Here is an 18,456-nt window from a genome sequence, read left to right as displayed (position 1 = left end):
ACAATAGGGAACGGGGCGGTGCTTCAGCTCCCCTGCGAAGAGGAGCAGAGGAAGAGGAAGTTGTCAGATTTGTAGGTCAGGCTGCAGGGGTTGTTGTCAGGCAGATTGGTAGCGGTAAATTGCGGTTTCATGTTGGTGTGTGTTTTTCTTTTTTCGTTTTTTTCTTGCGCCTGTGTGGTTGTTTTTCTTGATGGATGCCAGATAAACAGCTCACCCTCACAGTTCAGTTCACTGTTTTTGTCTGTCATTTTAGATCTTGTCTGTGCTTTTTATGCCTTCTTAAAGTTCGACAGCTAATATCAGATGGTGCCAACTCCGTGTGGAGAGATGGAATATTGGCAATGGAACACTGTGATAAGGTCTTAATTGATTTCACGCTTTGAAGGGCATCCTATGAGTAGATCTTATTCCCATCTGGTGCTCGGCAGTGCCTGACCTGTTTCTTTTTTTTAGTGTGTGTGTGAGTGAGTGAGAGAGAGAAAGAGTGTGTGTGAATGTGTGTACGTGTGTGTGTGTGGGCCCAAAGGGATCTGTCCCTTCCTTGTGCTGATCCAGACGTGAGGAAGAAGAGCAACGGCACTACCCCACCGTCTCCCTCTCTCTCTCACTTGGTCGCTCACTCCTCTCCTCTCCTCTGCTCTCCTCTCCTCTCCTCTTCTCTCCTCTCCTCTCCTCTCCTTTCCCTGCCTGCGTTTGCAGTGCTTACTATTCTCCTCAGCATTGTAGGTCATTCGGCCCTCTCCTGCCATTTTAGGAAGGGCTTCCGGGGATAGCTCGTCCTAGAAAAAAAAAAAACAATTATCGACTCTCCCTAATTCCCAATTATTATGAACAGGCTTACTTAAACAGGGGACAGAGTGCCTGTCAGGTTTTAGCAGCTCTTCTGCAGTTCTCCTTTAAGTCAGATGATCGGACTGAGGACACACACAGTCACAAATACACCATCACATTTTAAGCATACATACACACACACACACAGACACACACACACACACACACACACACACATGCACGCACACACACACAAACAAACAAACAAACAAACACAGACACACACAAACACACAAGCATTAGTGAGACATGGTAGATGCACACGCACGCACGCACACACACACACACACATACTCCCCACACAGTCTAAAGTATGTGAACACCTACTCATTCACTGACAAACTCACAACCACACTACACTCACTCACAACCACACAACAAACATTCTCTCACATGCTTACACACAGACACAACCACAGACACACAGAAGGGTACACACACACACACACACACAAGCATATGCAGAGTGTGTGTCAGAGCTCTCTTCTCGAAGGTTGACCTCGCTCAGTGTGCTGTTTCCCTCTGCAGGAGTGGTTGGCGTGTGTGTGTGTCTGTGTGTGTGTGTGTGTGTGTGTGTGTATGTTTGAGCGTGCGTCTGTACAGCCTGAGCAGTGAGCGAGTGGGCTCCTGCCGCTGCTGCCGCTGCCGCCGCTGCTCCTGCCTCCGTAGCTGTTGCTGCTGTTGTTGCTGCTGCTGCTGCTGCGGCTGCCTGTGCAGCTCCATCCTCCCCTCAGCGTCAGAGCCGCTCCTGCCTGCCTGCCTGCCTGCCTGACAGCAGAGCGGAGTGGAGCGGAGCAGCACACTGGAGCCGTCAGCCCTCGCAGCAGCAGCGTACGCCTCCCAGTCCTGCCGCTGACATGGAGAAGGTAAGACGCTTCAGTCAGAGCGCTTTGCATCTTTCTCTCTCTCTCTCTCTCTCTCTCTCTCTCTCTCTCTCTCCCCCTCTTTCTCTTTTCCCCCCTTCACTATCTCTCTCTCTCTCCAGCTCTGTTTCTCTCTCTCTATCTCTCTCTCTCTCTATCCCTCTCTCTCTCTCTGTGTGTGTGTGTGTGTGTGTGTTTACTGGGTGCATGTCTTACTGCTTCTTTCTCCTATGTAACAGTAGTTCTGCTTGCTGTGATGCTCAGTAGTTTGCTGTGGAAGGCATGCAGTGTAGTGCAGTGCTTTTAATAGGGTTAGCTATTGCATTAATGAGTAGGTGCAGGAAATGGTATTGTAATTCGCTGCTGTTTATCCCTGCCGTTGTGCATGAATTAACGTCCTTTGAGCACAGAGGAGATAATCAAATGTCAAATACAGATGAAGTAGGTTCTAGAGCTTCCCTTAGCTGATAGTAATCCTCTGACATAACCTTTACTTAAAAGGTGAGGAGTCGCGCAGTGTTTACACACTTCCTGTCATGTTCTAATGAATTTTGATGAATCAGTTTCAAACTGTATTGTATTGCAAATTGTTGAATTGCATTTGAAGACTGTTGTTATTATGGTAGCCCCTTTCTCTTCCCACCCACCCATACCAAGCAGCTACCCCTAGGGGTGCTGCCTATATTATCCTCAAAGGTAACAGACAAGCGAGCAAATTCTAATTCATTCTCTATACAAATGTAAATTAAAACCTATTAAAAACCTTTCCTTCAAAGCATCCAGCAACAGTGCAAATGGAAATAATGCCGATTTATTTTTGTTTAAATTTTTTTTTTCTCCAAAGAAAGGGCTCATGTAGTCTCAGCAGACCCAACAAACTTTTTAACCCTGTGTGTTCTGGGTGGTCAAAAACATGCTAAATGTGCATGTGGTTATGAAGGTGATTCATGATCTTTATCTTGTGTGTTCATCTTGCCTTTTTCCTGCAGCGTTGCTCAGAGTGTCCGGATCTGCGAGTGGCGCAGAGCCTGTGCACTTCCTGCAACAGGTGGCTGTGTTACCCGTGCACTGACCTGCACCAGCACCTCCGACCTGCGGGCCAGACCTCAGAACTGGACCTTCTGCAAAGGTCCGGCGGTCCCGGGATGTCTCCTGAAACCGCCAAAGGTCTGTGTGTGTGTGTGTCTCTCTCTCTCCCTGTCCTCCCATGTGGCTGCGTGTGTATTTTTGGTTTCACTGGCTCAAAATATGAGACTTTGCAGACTAGTCAGGCTTTCACTTCCTTTAGTCGATTCTTTATCTATGCTTGTTAATGCTCTCTTAGGAGAAGGGCTGCTGAATAATGCATCCCATGCGAACAAAATGTGAATAACCATTTCTGTGATGTATTATGGTGTTTTATTTTTCATGTGACCCATTTTCTGGAAACAGATACATGCTGAGCAAATCACAGGGCAGTCTGACCAGCATTTAACAAAGTAACGAGACGGAGGGCTTTTTAATAAGCATATAGTAGTGTGTCTTAGTGTGAGATAGTAGATGTCATTGTCATTTTTCATTGTCTGTTAGAGGTGTTTTGATGTTTACCTCTGCCTCAGTAAGAGCTGTGAGATTTTTTTCTTTCTTTTTTTTTATTTGTGAGAATCTAATGCAATGCGGGTAAGAGCGTAGACCTGTAAGCAGGATGTGGTCAGTCGACAGAGTTGCTCAAGCTTCTGATCGTTTCACTCTTTCAGCTTCATCAGTAATGTGTGAGTGAGTAAGAGTTTGCTGCAGCGTTAGTCTAACCCTGAAGCCAAAGGTACTGTCAGGCCGACAAGCCTCCTCACAACTGACAGTTGGCTCTGGAAGATGTAGGTCATGTAAAAGCCCTGAGATCCCACAGCTCCAATCTGAAAACACTGTGGAGTCATTATGGGAAGTAATTGTGTTGCAATTTGCAAACAATGTGCACATTAGTGTCATGCATATACAAATTGTTTTATTGTCTGGCACATGGGTTAGATATTTTGTTGACACGTGATGGGGTTGGGCCCTCAGATGTCATGACATACAATAACAAAATCCCAAATCAACTATTATCCTATTATTTGTATCACCCTTTTGCCAAGACGAGATTATGTGGTGATCCTCACAATCCCTGCTGTTTGTTTTTGGAAGAAATTCCTCAGATACTTCTGTCATGTCTGCTTACAGTATATGGACATTGCCTCTCAAGCTCTCTCTGTGTGTTCCCTTTATTTATCCTGACAGAGCTGAGGCTTTTCAAAAGCAGCCCAGGTCACGTCAGACACTCATTTCGCTAAAGTCTGTAATAACACATCAGGGTAATGATCAGAAATGAACTCTGTTCCCCATGGGTTTGCCCTCACCTTTGCACCAATGATTCATAGCAGAGTCCAGGGATATTTACAAGGTTTTAATGAAGCCATAGTTGAGTTTTGCTTGTAAATGCTCTGTTCCAACCACAGAGCAGCTCTTCACGCTTCATGTTGCCATCTTGTAGCCTATTTTGTTCGACATTTCAGACTTCACAGTAATCAGATCGCTTAATGCACTCAAATGTCTTGGGCAAGTGTGGGCAGAATGTTTAATGAATTTAGTATAAATTTGAATTTATAGGTGACTTTTCTTTTTTTTTATGCTGAATTCTGCAGTCTCGACCATTAATGGCTAAATTAATCTATTTATTGGCTACTTCTGAATTCATAGCTTGTTCAAGGGTCAAGTAATATCATAATCGACTCCCTTAGTTAGTTGTCTTACTTTACACAGAGTGCGTATTGGATTTCATTACCAGCAGAAGCTATCTGTGTGGTAACGGCTAACGGCTAACCGCGCCCTGGTGCTCTGCAGGCTCTGCCTACTGTGCCCACGCTGGCGCCATGTGCTCCCTGCACAAGCAGGAGCCTCTGGAGCTCTTCTGCGAGACGTGCGACCTCCTGACCTGCAACAGCTGCCACCTGCCTGCGCACAAGGATCACCGGTGAGTTACCGGAATTCTAATACCCAGCCTTCTCCACAGGAACGAGACCTCGCAGATCAAAGGCATGGCTGACTGGTGCATTTTACCTAACGACCAATTCAGGGGACCAAAATATGCCAAGGGGAGGCAATCAAATGACAGGATTTTCATGTTCATTCAGCAGCGAGAAAGTTTCTTAAAACGTCATGCAAGTCATGAATTTGCTTTTCAGGCACCAAAGCAGTCTCTGGCCTCTGCAGACTTTCATAAGTTTCACAAGTAACTGTGAAGTGGTCTACACTACTCATTATCTTACTCATTTCTCTTGACTAATGCTGCCTTTTGAGGTTTTAATGACAGAGATTTTCATTAGGGATGTGTTAGCAGAGAACACGATGCTTCTGACTTTGTAGCTGCACAGCGATGATGCTGTGAATTCAGACTTTTAATGCATTTGCTCTCAATATTATATACCTGTCTATAACCCAACACAATGTATGACACATGCCTGAGACTATGCTAAGTACAAGTAAATACATCACTGACCTAGCCTGGAAAAATCCAAACTCAAACAAAGTGAATAGACTCTGGTGACTCTCGATTGGGAAACGTTTACAACACTTGCATCAAAGCGGACACTAACTTTGAAATCATTGGTCCAGCCTTACCAATCACATTAATCAGAGATTCCTAATGTTACTTCCTACTTCGCAGAAACTTTACAAACAGCATCAACAGTCAGGAAACAATGTATGTTTGTCTATCTTTGCTGTAAATACATTTTTCAAACTGCATTTTTTGACGTTTGCAGGAGTTGCTGCTTCTGTTTATCACAATAAGTTTCGGTTTCGTCTTCCCCTCTTGTGCTGATTGGTCTGACATTTTTCTTGTCTGAGGGAAACAGTTGTGAACTATGGTGTTCCTGACTAGATCTCCCTGAAAGAAGATCTAGGTGGGCGGGGCCAGGCTAATTAAGACCTGCGTTGACCATTGAGTGTCTTTATCTCCAGGGTAGTGCATGCTGGGAAGGCCTTGGAGGATCAGCGCTGGCTCTTTGAGAACCTGATGGTTCGAGCCGAGGAGAAGAGGTCTATTCTAGAGAACACTGCCAAGCAGATCGAGGACAGGTGAGTTTTTTAGAACCTGACAACCTCTCTCCCCCTCTCTCCCAGTGCACTCTCCTCCCCTCTGCCTCATCACAGGCTTTCTGCCACAGCCTGGGGGGTAGCAGTCGTCAAAGGCGTGCCTAAAGACCATGCAAAAACCTGTTCATCCTCCTCGCACAGGAACAGAGAGTCAGAGAGTGTCAAAGTCTCCCACAGCTTAGATCTACATATTTAAGTTGCACTCTCACGACTGGAAGTCATCTTCTGCTGTTTCGAGAGGGTGGGGACGAGATGAGTCATATCTGTATATATTTCAGGACATTGTGCATCAAACGTTTGTGTGTTTTTACGTTCTGTCGGGCCTGTTAGTAATCAGATTGTCATTTAATGTTTCTCACTCTCTTTTTTCCCAGGCTGCACAGCGTAAAAGTCACGCAAAGGAGGGCCGAGAACCAGATTAAAATGGCAAAGATGATTATGATGAATGAGCTTAACAAACGGGCCAACCTATTAATAGAGCAACTGGAGGTAATTACTCTCCCCCTCCCCACCCCCGCACCCCCGACCCAAAGTCTGAACACTTCCAGCGGGGTCATCTCAATGTCCAACTGACCATGAATGTACATGCTGCAAATCACGAGTGCTCCTCCTAGCATAACATCATTACAACCAGAAAGGAACATTGAGAAAAAGATGGAGTGACATGAGAGAGAGACAGAGAGAGAAATAGAGAGAATGTGTGTGTATGGGCTGAGCTACACCAGGCGCGTAACTGAAGCGTTCCGTTCGCGTTGCGTCTGCTGCAACAATTAGCTTCCATTATAATCAATGGAAGTAGCTACACCAGACGTGACAATGGGGCGTACGTTTGAAAAAAATAGACCATTCATCTAAAATGGATTTTACGCATTGCGAACGGAACGCTTCAGTTACGCGCCTGGTGTAGCTCAGCCCTAAGTGTGTGAGAGAAAAGGAGAGAGAGAGAGAGAGAGAGAACAAACATAATGTCAAATGAGAGCAGATGTTGATTTGGAGAAACATGAAAGCCTGATTGCTTTAGATCATCTGGCTATTACGCCAACCGGTGGAAAAGTTATGCAAGGGTCTCTGTTTTGTTTCCCTCCTCTATGTCCAGAATGTTTCCAGTAACTTTAAGCGCCGTTTAGAGGACCAACTACAGGGGGCGATAGAGATGTGTAGCACATTGGATCAGGTGCAGAACTTCATCTCCTGGGCAACCACACATCACCAGAGGAGCCCACTGCTCTTCAGCAAAGACCTGGTAGAGAATCCAATCATCCAAGTATTTTGTTAACAACACTGATGACTACCTTTATACTGTAGGAGGCATTTGGAAATGGTCATCTGTGTATGTTTTTGGTTTTGTAGATGACATACCAGATGCAGCATGTTTTAGAGCCTCAGCTTCATCTGGACTCTTGGGCGCCACTCAAAATCAAGTTCAACTGGGACGCCAGCTTCTGGACCAAACAGATCTCAACCTTAGGTAAACAAGTCAACACAGCTGTAAACAAACAAGCTCTGACCTCATACTGTACTTAAGTAAACAAGTCAACACTGCTGTAAACAAGCAAACACTGAGCTGTAATCTATTTACCATTGATCTAATATGTTTTTAATGTTATTTGAGATTGGACTTGACACAGCTCATGAGGATTGGGTTCTCGCTCTGTGCAGGTCAGCTGACTGTTGAGGGGGGCAGCTGTTTGTTCTCCGAGAGCCTTGGTCATCGTGGCATCCTGCGTCCCCAGCCGGTGGCCTGCATCGCGGTGCCCGCTCTGTGCCGTGGGATACGGGACCCGGGTTGTGCCTACCAGTCCTGCTGCCAACCCCAGCTCTGCTGCCTGCACTGCGTGCCCCCCCAGCCCCAGCCCCAGCCCCCAGGCAATATGCAGGCCGGCCGGGACAAGAGCGGCCAGGAGCCTCCGAGCCCTCACCCCGTGAGCTGCGCCCACAGCCCCCCACCACCGTACCAGCCTCACCTGGGACCCACCAGGCAGAGGGCCCAGCAGACGGCCACTCGGCAGGGCGAGGGTGATACCAGCTCCCAGCTTCAGCTAAGTCCCACGAGTGCCTCCGCTGGATATTACCAGAGCCAGAGCCAGAGCACGGCCCCCCCAGCTGCCCTGGTGCCCCCTCCACAGCACCCCCAGAGGGGAGAGCAGCCCCTGGATGGCCACGCCAAAGCCACTCCAGAGCTGCCTCAGCTGCCCCAGCCCTCGTCCAGCAGCAGCGGGGCTCCAGCCTCAGGCCCCACGGAGGCAGAGCGGGAGCTCCAGTGTGGAGCAGGGAGATCTCCCCATCAGGTGGAGAGGGGGAGTCCCGTGTCGCCGTCAGCGTCGGGAGAGATCAGCGTCAAGATGTACCAGGCTGATGGACGTGAACAGCTGTGCAGCGACAGTGCAGCTGGCTGGGTGAGGGTGTGTGTGTGTGTGTGTGTGTGTGTGTGTGTGTGTGTGTGTGTGTGTGTGTGTCCGTGTGTCCGTGTGTGTGTGTGTGTGTGTGTGTGTGTGTGTGTGTGTGTATTTGTGCACGCGTGTGCGCGTGTCCGTATGCATGTTTGTGTGTGTGCTTGTTTGTGTATGTGTTGGTGTTTGTGCAGGTGCAAATTGCAAAAAGCAGTGGCGTTGGTTTCGGCTCTGTGTGCTTAATGCCTCTGTTCTCTCACATGGCCAACCACAACGAGCACAGTTCAGCCAGCGGCCTGCAAAAGCTCTCGCCTCAGACTCAAGGTGTGCAAGGTCTACACCTCACACCACTGGTCCTCACTGACACACACACACACACATGGACACACACACATTCTCATGCACTTACAGTCATATCTGTCTAACAACCACAGACCATTAGTGTGGCCACATGTGCATGCAGAGTGGCGACATACTTGCAAAACACCACAAACGTGCACATAACTATTGTGTCTGCATGTAGTGCACTAGTCTCTCTTCTGCATTCTCAGGCCGCAGTAATTTTAGCATTAAGGCGTCATACTAAAATAGACCCGCGGTGACTTAGGACACCGTGCTGTTTATAGTGTATGTAATGCATTGTGCCTCTGATTGAAGTCCTGCAGGGGTTGTGTGCTCAGCCTCATCAGACACCACTACCAGCAACCACCACCCCCCCCCCCCCCCCCACGCGATATTTATCCTGACAGTGGAAAGGAAAGCAAAGCAGACAGCATCTCTCTATTTGGGCGTGTGGAGACGCCAATGTGCACTGACAGCTGCTGACAGCACCTCAGGAGACAGATGGTGGGACAGAGCTGCGTCTGAGCGTGCTCAGTGATGTTGTTGGTAGTGGTGGTGGTGGTGGTGGGGAACAAAAGCAGCACGCGAGCCCCATAGATATAGAAGGCGATGTGTATGGCGAGCCCCACAGCAGCGCTGCTGGAGTTCTGGACTGGTGAACGAGACGAGAGCGCCCCCTCAGCTTTACTCAAGGCATTAGCGTCAGCTGTGCTAGCACACTAAGGCAAACAATACCTATTATTAGATACCTTTAGATGCCACCGTTTGGGGAAAAGTGTGTGTGTGTGTGGAGAGAGAGAGAGAGAGAGAGAGAGAGAGAGAGAGAGAGAGAACAATCAAAATCTTTTCCACTGCAAGAAAACTGTACTCTAGAGGCAAATTAGTGCAATGTTTATTTATTTATTTATTTATTTACACACATCTACCTCAGGCTCTCCCACATTTATGATGATTTAGAAATGGAGAGAGAGAGAGAAGGAGAGGAGAGGAGGGGGTGAGATTGTGGGTGTAGCTACATATTTACTTAACCTGGCATTAATGAGCTACCTGGGGATTTGCCAGTGAGTAGCTGACAGTGAGATTTCTCCGCCAGTTCCCACTCGGCGCCTCACCAGTCTCCACACTGTGGGCTTTGCCAGTGGCTAGCAGATAAAGTCAAGCCCAGTCTACACTCCTCCTCTAGGGCACAGCGCAGGTAAGCCTCTTTAATCAGCCCGTAATTACCAACACCTTCTCAGTGTCAGCGCACCGCGCCTCGCCTCACCGCCGAGATCTGCATAAGATGGAGGGAGATAGAGAGAGAGAGAGAGAGGGAGGAAGAGGAGGAGGAGGAGGAGGAAGAGGGGGGAGTTGAAGGGGGCTGTGAAAACACGGGCTACTGACTCCTCATCTGACATTTGTCACGGAGAAGGGAGGGATGCGGTCGCCTGGGCTTTCTGGAAACTTCTCACATTAGTGAAATTATGACGGGAGAAGAAAGGGCAAAAGTGGAGAGACAGGCAGAGAGAAAGAGAGAGAGAGAGAGAGAATGCAATGCAGAGAGAGAGAAAGAAAGAGACAGAAGGTGATGGAGAGAGAGAGTGTGAAAGAGACAGAAGGCAATGGAGAAATAGAGGGGGAGGGAGGGAAAGAGGGAGAGAGAGAGAGAGAGAATGAGGAAGTCTAATCTGTGATGTGTTAATACAGCTTTTTGAAAGACGCCTTGCGCGGCCCAGATGTGGGATTTACATAGGATAATTGGTGCAGGAATTAAGCCGTTCATTATCAGGAGAATTATTTCTCTCCCACGGCTGCTGAGTGGAGTGTGGAGAGTCTCTCACCGTAAGACGTGGGGCTTCTGTGATTGTGTTTATGTTTCCTCCAAACAGACACAGTGTGCCCTGAGTGTGTGTCACATTCAAGGTTGTCGCTCGCTTGCTCTCTCTCTCTCTCTCCCCACCATCCTTCCCTCCAGTGCCTTGTCACTGTTGCCATGGTTTTAGCCCAGGCTCTAGTCACTGTTGTGTGGAGTTTGTCACTGGAAAAAACAAAAACAAAAACGTAGGGTTGATGTTGTTGACATTGTTGTTGTTGCTGTTGTTGTTGCGTGTCAGGTACCCAGCGCGTTTGAGATGTCAGCGTTGGCAGAGGGGAGCCTGGTCGAGTCCCAGAGCCTGTCCGGCGTGTCTGTATCCAGGAAGAGGCGGTCGCAGAGAGGCTCGACGGAGCGTAGGAGCCCGTCGCAGCCCTGGCCCCCAGGGGCCGCTCACAGCCTGACAACCGCTCCCAGGGACCAGGCAGGCTCAGCTGAGCAGGTGTGTTTAGACTGCGTGTTTATAGTGCGTGTTTATAGTGTGTGTGTGTGTGTGTGTGTGTGTATGTGCGTGTGTGTGTGTGTATGTGCGTGCGTGCGTGCGTGCGTGCGTGCGTGCGTGCGTGCGTGTGTGTGCGCGTGTGTGTGTGTGTGTGTGTGGAGGCTTCAGAGAGCAGAGAGATATATGCTGCTATGGCGACTCTGGAGAGAAACATACACCCTGCTCATTCACACCTGAAGCGAGACTTTGGTCCGTGAGTTTGAACTTACTGTTTCCTTCAAGTGTCCGAGGGGACTCCATGGACATGGTACCTTCAAAGGCTCTTTTCACACAGGCTCATTGAACAGCACGGTCAGCGCTGTGCATGTAACCAGCAGGCCTCACCCGTTGAGCAAATTTAACATGAAGAGAAGCTCAGATTCAGGATTAGGCCACTAGGATGGCAGTCTGAAATGGGAAACTAGGTGATGTACAGAGCAACATGGACAGTGGGAGGAGAAGTGCCACAAAGGCTTGTTTTCAAATCTCAGGATAGCGCTAGCTTCAGGTTTAAATATTTAATGATGTGTCTGTGCATACTACTCATCACCAAATCTGTCTTCTCAATGCTTTTGAGTGCATTCAGTGTCCTGTCTAGGCCACAATCTGCAGGTTAGACTCTGAGGTGGTTTTGGCTGTAATTAAAACCAGCTCACGTTTATGAACATCAGCGCAGCTCACACTACAAAATCAGCACCATCCAAAGCTGAGAAGAGATCTAACATTAGCTGTTGCCCTGGTAACACTCAGATTGAATGTTCAAAGAACATGTTGTTTTTTTAGTCCTCCTAATAAAGGCAAATTAATTGTACCTGATTCATTGTTTTTTCGAAGTCCTCATCTCCAGGCTCACAGACCTGCGACAACCTCCGTGTAGAGCAGTAGTCAGGAGTCTGTTTGGTACACTTCACATAGCCTGTGTTGCCTCACTCATCTCTCCAATGTGGAGCACTCATGCTCTCTATGCCTCCCCAAAAACCTGCTTTTTTTTGGGCTGTTATCTCTGTGCCTCCTCATCCCATAACCGCTCCTTCTGTTATCAGCCCTCTGTTGGATATTTTTAGCTCAACCTCTCTCCCTCTCTCCCTCTCTCTCTCTCTCTCTCTCTCTCTCTCTCTCTCTCTCTCTCTCTCTCTCCCTCACACACACACACACACACAGACACACACACAGTGTGGCGGTGCCAGAGCCCAGGAGAAGAGCGTTGGCTTGGATGGATTACTGAGCCGGGGAGTCCAGCCAGGTGGCCGCTCGCTCTGCCTCACCACCTACAAGACGGAGCCAGGTACAGCTCAGCCCGCGCGCACGCACACACGCACGCACGCACGCACGCACGCACGCACGCACCTGATTAGCCGAGTTGCAGGACCAGCCTGCGCTGTGGCTGTGGTCACTCACTCTCTGCTTGATAAATTTAGGGAGGGCTTTTGCCACTGTGTCGCCACTCTTGCTATGACTATGGCTGGCTGTCACTGACTGACTATGAGTCATATGCCCAGTTTCATTTTTGCTCAGCTCCGGCTGAAAAAAAAAAACGTTGTTTCACCTTGATGTTTGTGGTGAGATTAGCTCTGGCCAGGTCATAGCTAATCAGATTTCTTTTTGTTTGTTTGTTTTTTTTTTTTGTTAGAAAATGTTTGTGTGTACACGTATGACAGTCCTGGACACAAGCGCAAGACAAAATACAGGATAGCGAGGAAGACTGCAGACAACAGGTACAACACTTTTGTATATGGCATGACGAAGACATTTAGTTGAAGTTGTTCATCTGAGGGAAATAGGGGTTACTGACTTGTGCCTCCTCTCACCCAAAGCAGCAGCGAGGCGAGTGTCAGCTCTAAGGTGCCTGTGGTCTGTCTTGAGCGGCTAAAGATCCTGGTGTCGCGATGCCCTCCTCATGGTCACCCCCACACACCCCTCTCCCAGGACAGGGGCCTGAAACCAGTGGAGCTGATTGGAGAGCAGGTCGCCGAGGTATCTGATCTGTGCAGCTGAGCTCCAGTTTTGAGTTTGTGTGGCAAAATGAGGACATGATATGACACGATACTCCCACCACAGGGCCTCAGTGAAGTAATAAAAATCACTACATGTTGCATTGAAAGTAGGACAGGAGGGTCAGTGAAATCTCCCAAAGCTGCTCAGTGTTTCAGTGGCTACTCTTTCTCACCAGCAGGTGTCGAGAGGAGATTTGCCACTGACCCGAGAGGAGGATCACCCCACGGCCTCAGAGGACCAATCTCCAGAGCCTCCTGCTGCTGCCTCGTCACCCGGCCTGACGGAGAGCCCCTGGCTGCCCGACGGAGATGACTGTGACTCAGAGAAATCGCAAACACTGGAGGCGTCCTCCACTGATCCGGAGCCTGTCAGTCTGCCTGAGTCAGAGTCAGAGCCTCAGCCGGAGACGGTCTCACTGACTGACCTGGGGTCAGAGGATAACCTGGGCTCGGAGCCCCTGAAGGAATGGGATCCCAGCTTGCAGGGCGACTCGCACGCGGAATCCGAGCTGGAGTCGGAGCAGCTGGCTGAGACGGAGCTGTCATCTACCGCTGACTCCGAGCCGGACCTGGTGTCCGAGCCAGACTCGACCGCCGAGGTGGCTGTGCGCCTGGAGCCCGAGTCAGCCGAGCCACCTCCGCCACAGGTGGAGGAGGAGGAGCAGCTCTCGTCGTCCAGCGACTCTAGCCCGCGGACGGAGGAGGTGACTGAGCTGCTGCCTCCCGTTGAGGAGGAACAAGAGATGCAGGAGGAGGCTGAGGAGGAGGCAGAGGAGGAGGCTGAGGAGGAGGCGGAGGAGGAGGCGGAGATGGAGAACGAGGACTTCTGTGCCGTGTGCCTCATCGGTGGAGAGCTGCTCTGTTGTGACCGCTGCCCTAAAGTCTACCACCTGTCCTGCCACGTGCCATCGCTGCTCAGCTTCCCAAAGTAAGCACCCAGCACACTGCCCCATACTGCCCCACACCCTTCTGCAGGCTCTCTTGAGGAAAGTCACCGGGTGCCCTTGAGTCACCATTACTTGCTGTGATGGCACGAGTTACAAAAATAGCATTTGAGGAGTTGACTCATTCTGGGCAAACTCTAGCACACCCAAGAACAACTGAAAGAGCACCTTGCTTGTGTATTTTATAAAACCACAACAACAAAGGCTTAATGAATTCAAAGGCTTTAGCTCAAAATGCACTGCTATGATTCATAATTTATGAGTTGCAGGCAGCAGCCAGATTTCAGTTCATCAGCCCCTGAGCCCCCTCGTTATGGTGCGGTACAGCGAGGCTAACAGGCTAACTGGTGTCTCCTCTCCTCTCCTTTGCTCTCCTCTGGTCTCCTCTTCCCTCACCCCCCTCCCCCCCAACCTCCTTTCCTCTCATCTCCTCTCCCCTCTTCTCTCTTCTCCTCTCTTCTTTTCTTTTCTCCTATCACCTCCTCTCCTTTCTTCTCTTCTGTTCTCCTCTCTCTCTCCTCTCTTCTCCTCCCTCTGTAGTGGTGACTGGGTGTGCAGCCTGTGTCGGGACGTGCAGCAGCCCGAGGTGGAGTACGACTGTGAGAACACGCGCCTGAGCGCCGAGCTCAAGGGGAAGGCCCTGCCATACGGCCTGTCTGCCAGCGACCTGAGGGTGAGACAAGCAGATGCTGCCCATCCACACACACTCACACACACACACACACACACACACACACACACACACACACACACACACCTCCCCCACCCGCCGCCCCTATCTCCAATTAAACCTGTGGCCAGCTCACTCTTACCCTCTGGGGTCAAAGTGAAAGGATAAACAAGTCAGCCTGCAGATAAGGGTTTCTCTTTCACGCGTGCTTGTGTTCTCCACCCGCAAGAGTCAAGTGCAAGGTGAGAGCGGTTATCTGCATCGGGGAGGATGACAGCTCAAAGGCTGGAGGCTGTTTGTTGCATGCAAAGTAGATGGGGGCTCAGTTAATACGCAAGCATCACTCCCTCCATTAGATTTAATAGAAGATTGTGTGAGGTTTACAGTGAGCTGGTTTTTGCTAAGATGCACCCCACCCCAATGTGCAGTGCAGTGTAATTAGATCTATCCTCTTGCTCTTTCTCTCTCTATCTCTCTTTCTCTCCCTCTCTCTCTCTCTTTGTCACTCTCTCACACTCTTTCTTTCTCTTTCTCTTTCTACCACAGAAATGTGAGAAGCTTACTCTGCTCATCTTCAGCCACGCCTTGAGTGCTCCCTTCCATGAACCTGTGAGCCCACTGGTGAGTGAGACTGGCTTGCACACACACACACACAAACGCATGCAAGCACGCACGCATACACACACACACGCACGCATACACACACACACACACACACACACACACACACACACACACACACACACACATACAGTACACACGCACATACCACACATGCGCACACACACACACACACACACACACACGCTCGCACACACACACACACACACTGCAATCAGGATTATATAAATATCATATTATCACAGGAGCTTGGAGAACACACACTTACACATGCACCACAGTTGTAATTATATCAATATCACAAGAGCCTTCATGTCAGGATGTTGCTGGTCAGTTGTGTAGTTCTCCAGCACGTCCACCAGAGAGGTTCTCAGTGGCCAATACTGGGTAATATATGTACGGAAGAGTTCAGAGGACTTCGGATGGAAAGGGGGTGTCTGCAAAGATAACGGGAGAGGGGAACAAAATAACGAGATACAGTGATGACCTCTATTAGTTAAACTATTAAGAAAAGCCAATTAATTTGAGAGCAGTTCACACCCCCTACAAAATCCAATTTCAGGCTCTGATTATGAATGATGAATATACGAATAGCTGCCTCGGTGAGAACACCACAAGTCTAAATTAATGATTTTCGGCATTGGAAATCCAAAGAGCTTGTATGAATTCAGAGATGTTTGAAAAAAAATAGATGCTTGAATATGATGAATTACGTAGTCCTCTAAAAGCACATTTGACCTCTGCTCTCATGCCTCCAGTTAAATCTATCAACAGACACATCCAAGGGCAAAACAACCTTTTTTCACTTTTCGCTTTTTTGAAATTGCTTCTCACTTTTCTCTCTCCTTTTCTTCCGCCCAGGCCCGCCACTATTATCAGATAATCAAGAGGCCGATGGACCTGTCCGTCATCCGGGGGAAGCTGAATAAATCTAGCCACATGCACTACTTCAACCCAGAGGAGTTTGTGGCCGACGTCTTCCTCATGTTCAGGAATTGTGCAAAATTTAATTACGTGAGTGAACCTGTGCCTCTCCTCTCCTCTCCTTTTTTTTCTGGCGCTCTGTAGCTCCGCTGATGGGAGACGTTGCATATTTTATTATGTAATTAATGTACGCATTCTTAATCCTCCACCGTTTGGCTGTGCACGCTCGTTGGAAACGGGCGCCGTGGTGGCGGTGCGGCTGAGAAGACCAGCTGCTGAAAACATATCTTATTAGCCCCTGCCACCGCCGCTGTAATGAGCCGCGCCTTTCTCATATCCTGTTTAATTTATTTGACCTAAAATAGATCACGCTTATTTGCATGCATATTGTATCGTGCACACAGTTATGTTTTGATGCATTATTATTGTTTGCCTCACACAGTAAAAAACCTGCTGCAGTATTGCACGTGCTGTTTCTCTTTTTTTTCAACCTGACCATCTACCTTGAGGATGAATATGTCTGATGGTTGAGGGAAAAGTGTCCATCTATAAGGAGAGAGGTTCATTGTAAGAGCCCCTTAGTGATGTGTTTAGGCAAAACCTTTAAATGTTCCTCCGTCTGTCCCACTAAAACCCTTGAGTTCCCTTTGACAAAAGAGGCCCTTCTAAAAAGGGCTTTCTAAGAGCCTTTCTAAAGCAGTTTTCAGTTCTTTCAGCTCTTAAACAGAACTTTGAAGGATTCTTCTACAGTATGAAGACCAGAGAGTCCATGCTCTGTGAGAGTGTTCCCTATGAGACAGCAGATCCAGGGGTGAAATGACCTCTTGTTCTGACGAATGATAAATGTGTGACGCTTACAGCCTCGTCCCTCTCCGTTCCCCCACAGCCGGACTCCGAGATGGCCCAGGCCGGACGCAGCCTGGAGGCATTCTTCTCCACCTGCCTGAGGGAGGTCTTCCCCAGCCAGGCCTTCTCGTCCGCCGGGGTGGAGGAGTCCGACAGCGACGAGTACGAGGGCGTGGAGCCGGGACCCGTGCGGGGCTTCCCCTGGCCCGACCGGAGAGAACAGAGCCATCGCAAGAGGAAAAGGAGGCATTCGCTCAACAGCAGGAGGCAGCACTTCTAGCTGACGCATGCCTGCTCAGACTGGAGGTGTTTTAGTGGGAGATAAGCCAGACATGGCAGGCTTTGGCTCTGCCCTATGGAGATCTTCACACTTCATATACTTCACACGTCCCGGATGTGGATATATTTTAAGTGCATTTAACACAAGTATTTACCGTGCTTCTCTGAGATGATGTAGTTTCAGCAAATGTAATATGCAATGTCGCCTGCATTCATGTTTTAAAACTTTATATGCCTTTATATACTGCCTTTTTAGAAACTGTTTCTTTTTTTATTTTGACTATATACTGTCAGGTTCAATATATTGTATCATGTTCTTTGCTCTGACAAAGTTGATATAGGTAAATGTTGCTATAGTTCTTTAATATCCAGTTATGAACTGTCTTTTTATGGTGGATCAATGGTTGCTGGCAACAGTGAATTAGTAACAATATATTATTATTGTTAATTTATATCATAAGTATTTTAGATTTTTAAGGACGAGATTTTGTCTCTGTTATCTAAATATTTACCATTTATTTCAGGTTGATTTTTTTTCTTATGATATCCTATAGAGGGCGCTGTGTCTCTAGTGATTCCAAAAACAGCAATGGCATCAAGTTCACAATGAACTTTGTGGTTGTCTGAAAGAAACGACTAAACCACCATGCTATGAAAGACATTGGGCTGGTTATTAATATAGATGAACATTGCCAGGATATTGTTATACACATGTTGGAATTCAATCTGTCAAAGATGGTAACATTATTTCTCAGGTTTGATGGAAAATGTTTCTTATGTCTGCTAGTCTTCAATTGGCGGAGGAGACATACGCAGAGGAATGATCTGGAAACTGAGTGGAAAGGTGCCGTTACTGTTGAAGAATCGGGGACCTTTTTGTAATTCACCGCTTTCTCTGGCTGCAGTTTCTGTGTAGATTAGCCTTGTTAATGTTTCAATCTGATGGACATGCTACCTGTCATAATATTCCTGTATTAGTGGCTGGAATGTATCAAGCTTACAAACTGAACATAGGCCTTTACTGTTAAGAAAATACTGGAAGGCATTCAAATAAATATATCCTGGATGACACTTTACTCCAGCACATCAGTGATATTTCTAATTTTCATTTCTTTATGAATCCTGAGTTGAGAATAATACTGTGCCAACATAGTAGTACTTACATAGGAGGCCTAATAGCTGTTGATTTCACAGAGGGAAAACACATATAAGCATTTCTTTATGAGCTCTTGATCTGTTAAAATGGCTGAAGTACATAGGCTGCTCTTTTTTTATTCTATGCTTTAGATTTGTCTCAGTCAAACAATAA

General features: G+C 48.1%; 1 protein-coding gene across 5 annotated transcripts; it reads left to right on the top strand.

The window, feature by feature from the left end:
- The first annotated feature begins 1,083 nt into the window (after positions 1-1,083).
- On the top strand, positions 1,084-18,223 carry trim66 (tripartite motif containing 66). 5 transcript variants are annotated; one of them, XM_076287304.1, is made up of 17 exons: positions 1,086-1,697; positions 2,684-2,861; positions 4,551-4,680; positions 5,670-5,786; positions 6,179-6,293; positions 6,901-7,047; positions 7,155-7,272; positions 7,464-8,200; positions 10,630-10,830; positions 12,031-12,154; positions 12,500-12,584; positions 12,687-12,843; positions 13,040-13,791; positions 14,348-14,480; positions 15,024-15,098; positions 15,960-16,112; positions 16,909-18,223. In XM_076287304.1, the coding sequence occupies exons 1-17, from the start codon at positions 1,689-1,691 to the stop codon at positions 17,146-17,148; spliced, it is 3,471 nt and encodes a 1,156-aa protein (XP_076143419.1). In that variant the 5' UTR covers positions 1,086-1,688; the 3' UTR covers positions 17,149-18,223. The 5 variants fall into 5 exon arrangements, with proteins under 5 accessions (XP_076143421.1, XP_076143419.1, XP_076143420.1 ...); XM_076287305.1 differs by having other exon boundaries at positions 12,684-12,843; positions 13,043-13,791; XM_076287303.1 differs by having other exon boundaries at positions 12,684-12,843.
- The last annotated feature ends 233 nt before the right edge of the window (positions 18,224-18,456 follow it).

This window comes from Alosa pseudoharengus, unplaced genomic scaffold, assembly GCF_046254945.1.
Source record: "Alosa pseudoharengus isolate Yale_2024_CS ecotype anadromous, Long Island Sound unplaced genomic scaffold, YU_APseudo_1.1 YU_APseudo_1.1_scf_16, whole genome shotgun sequence".
Lineage (NCBI taxonomy): Eukaryota > Metazoa > Chordata > Actinopteri > Clupeiformes > Clupeidae > Alosa > Alosa pseudoharengus.
This window is presented reverse-complemented; position numbering and strand designations above follow the sequence as displayed.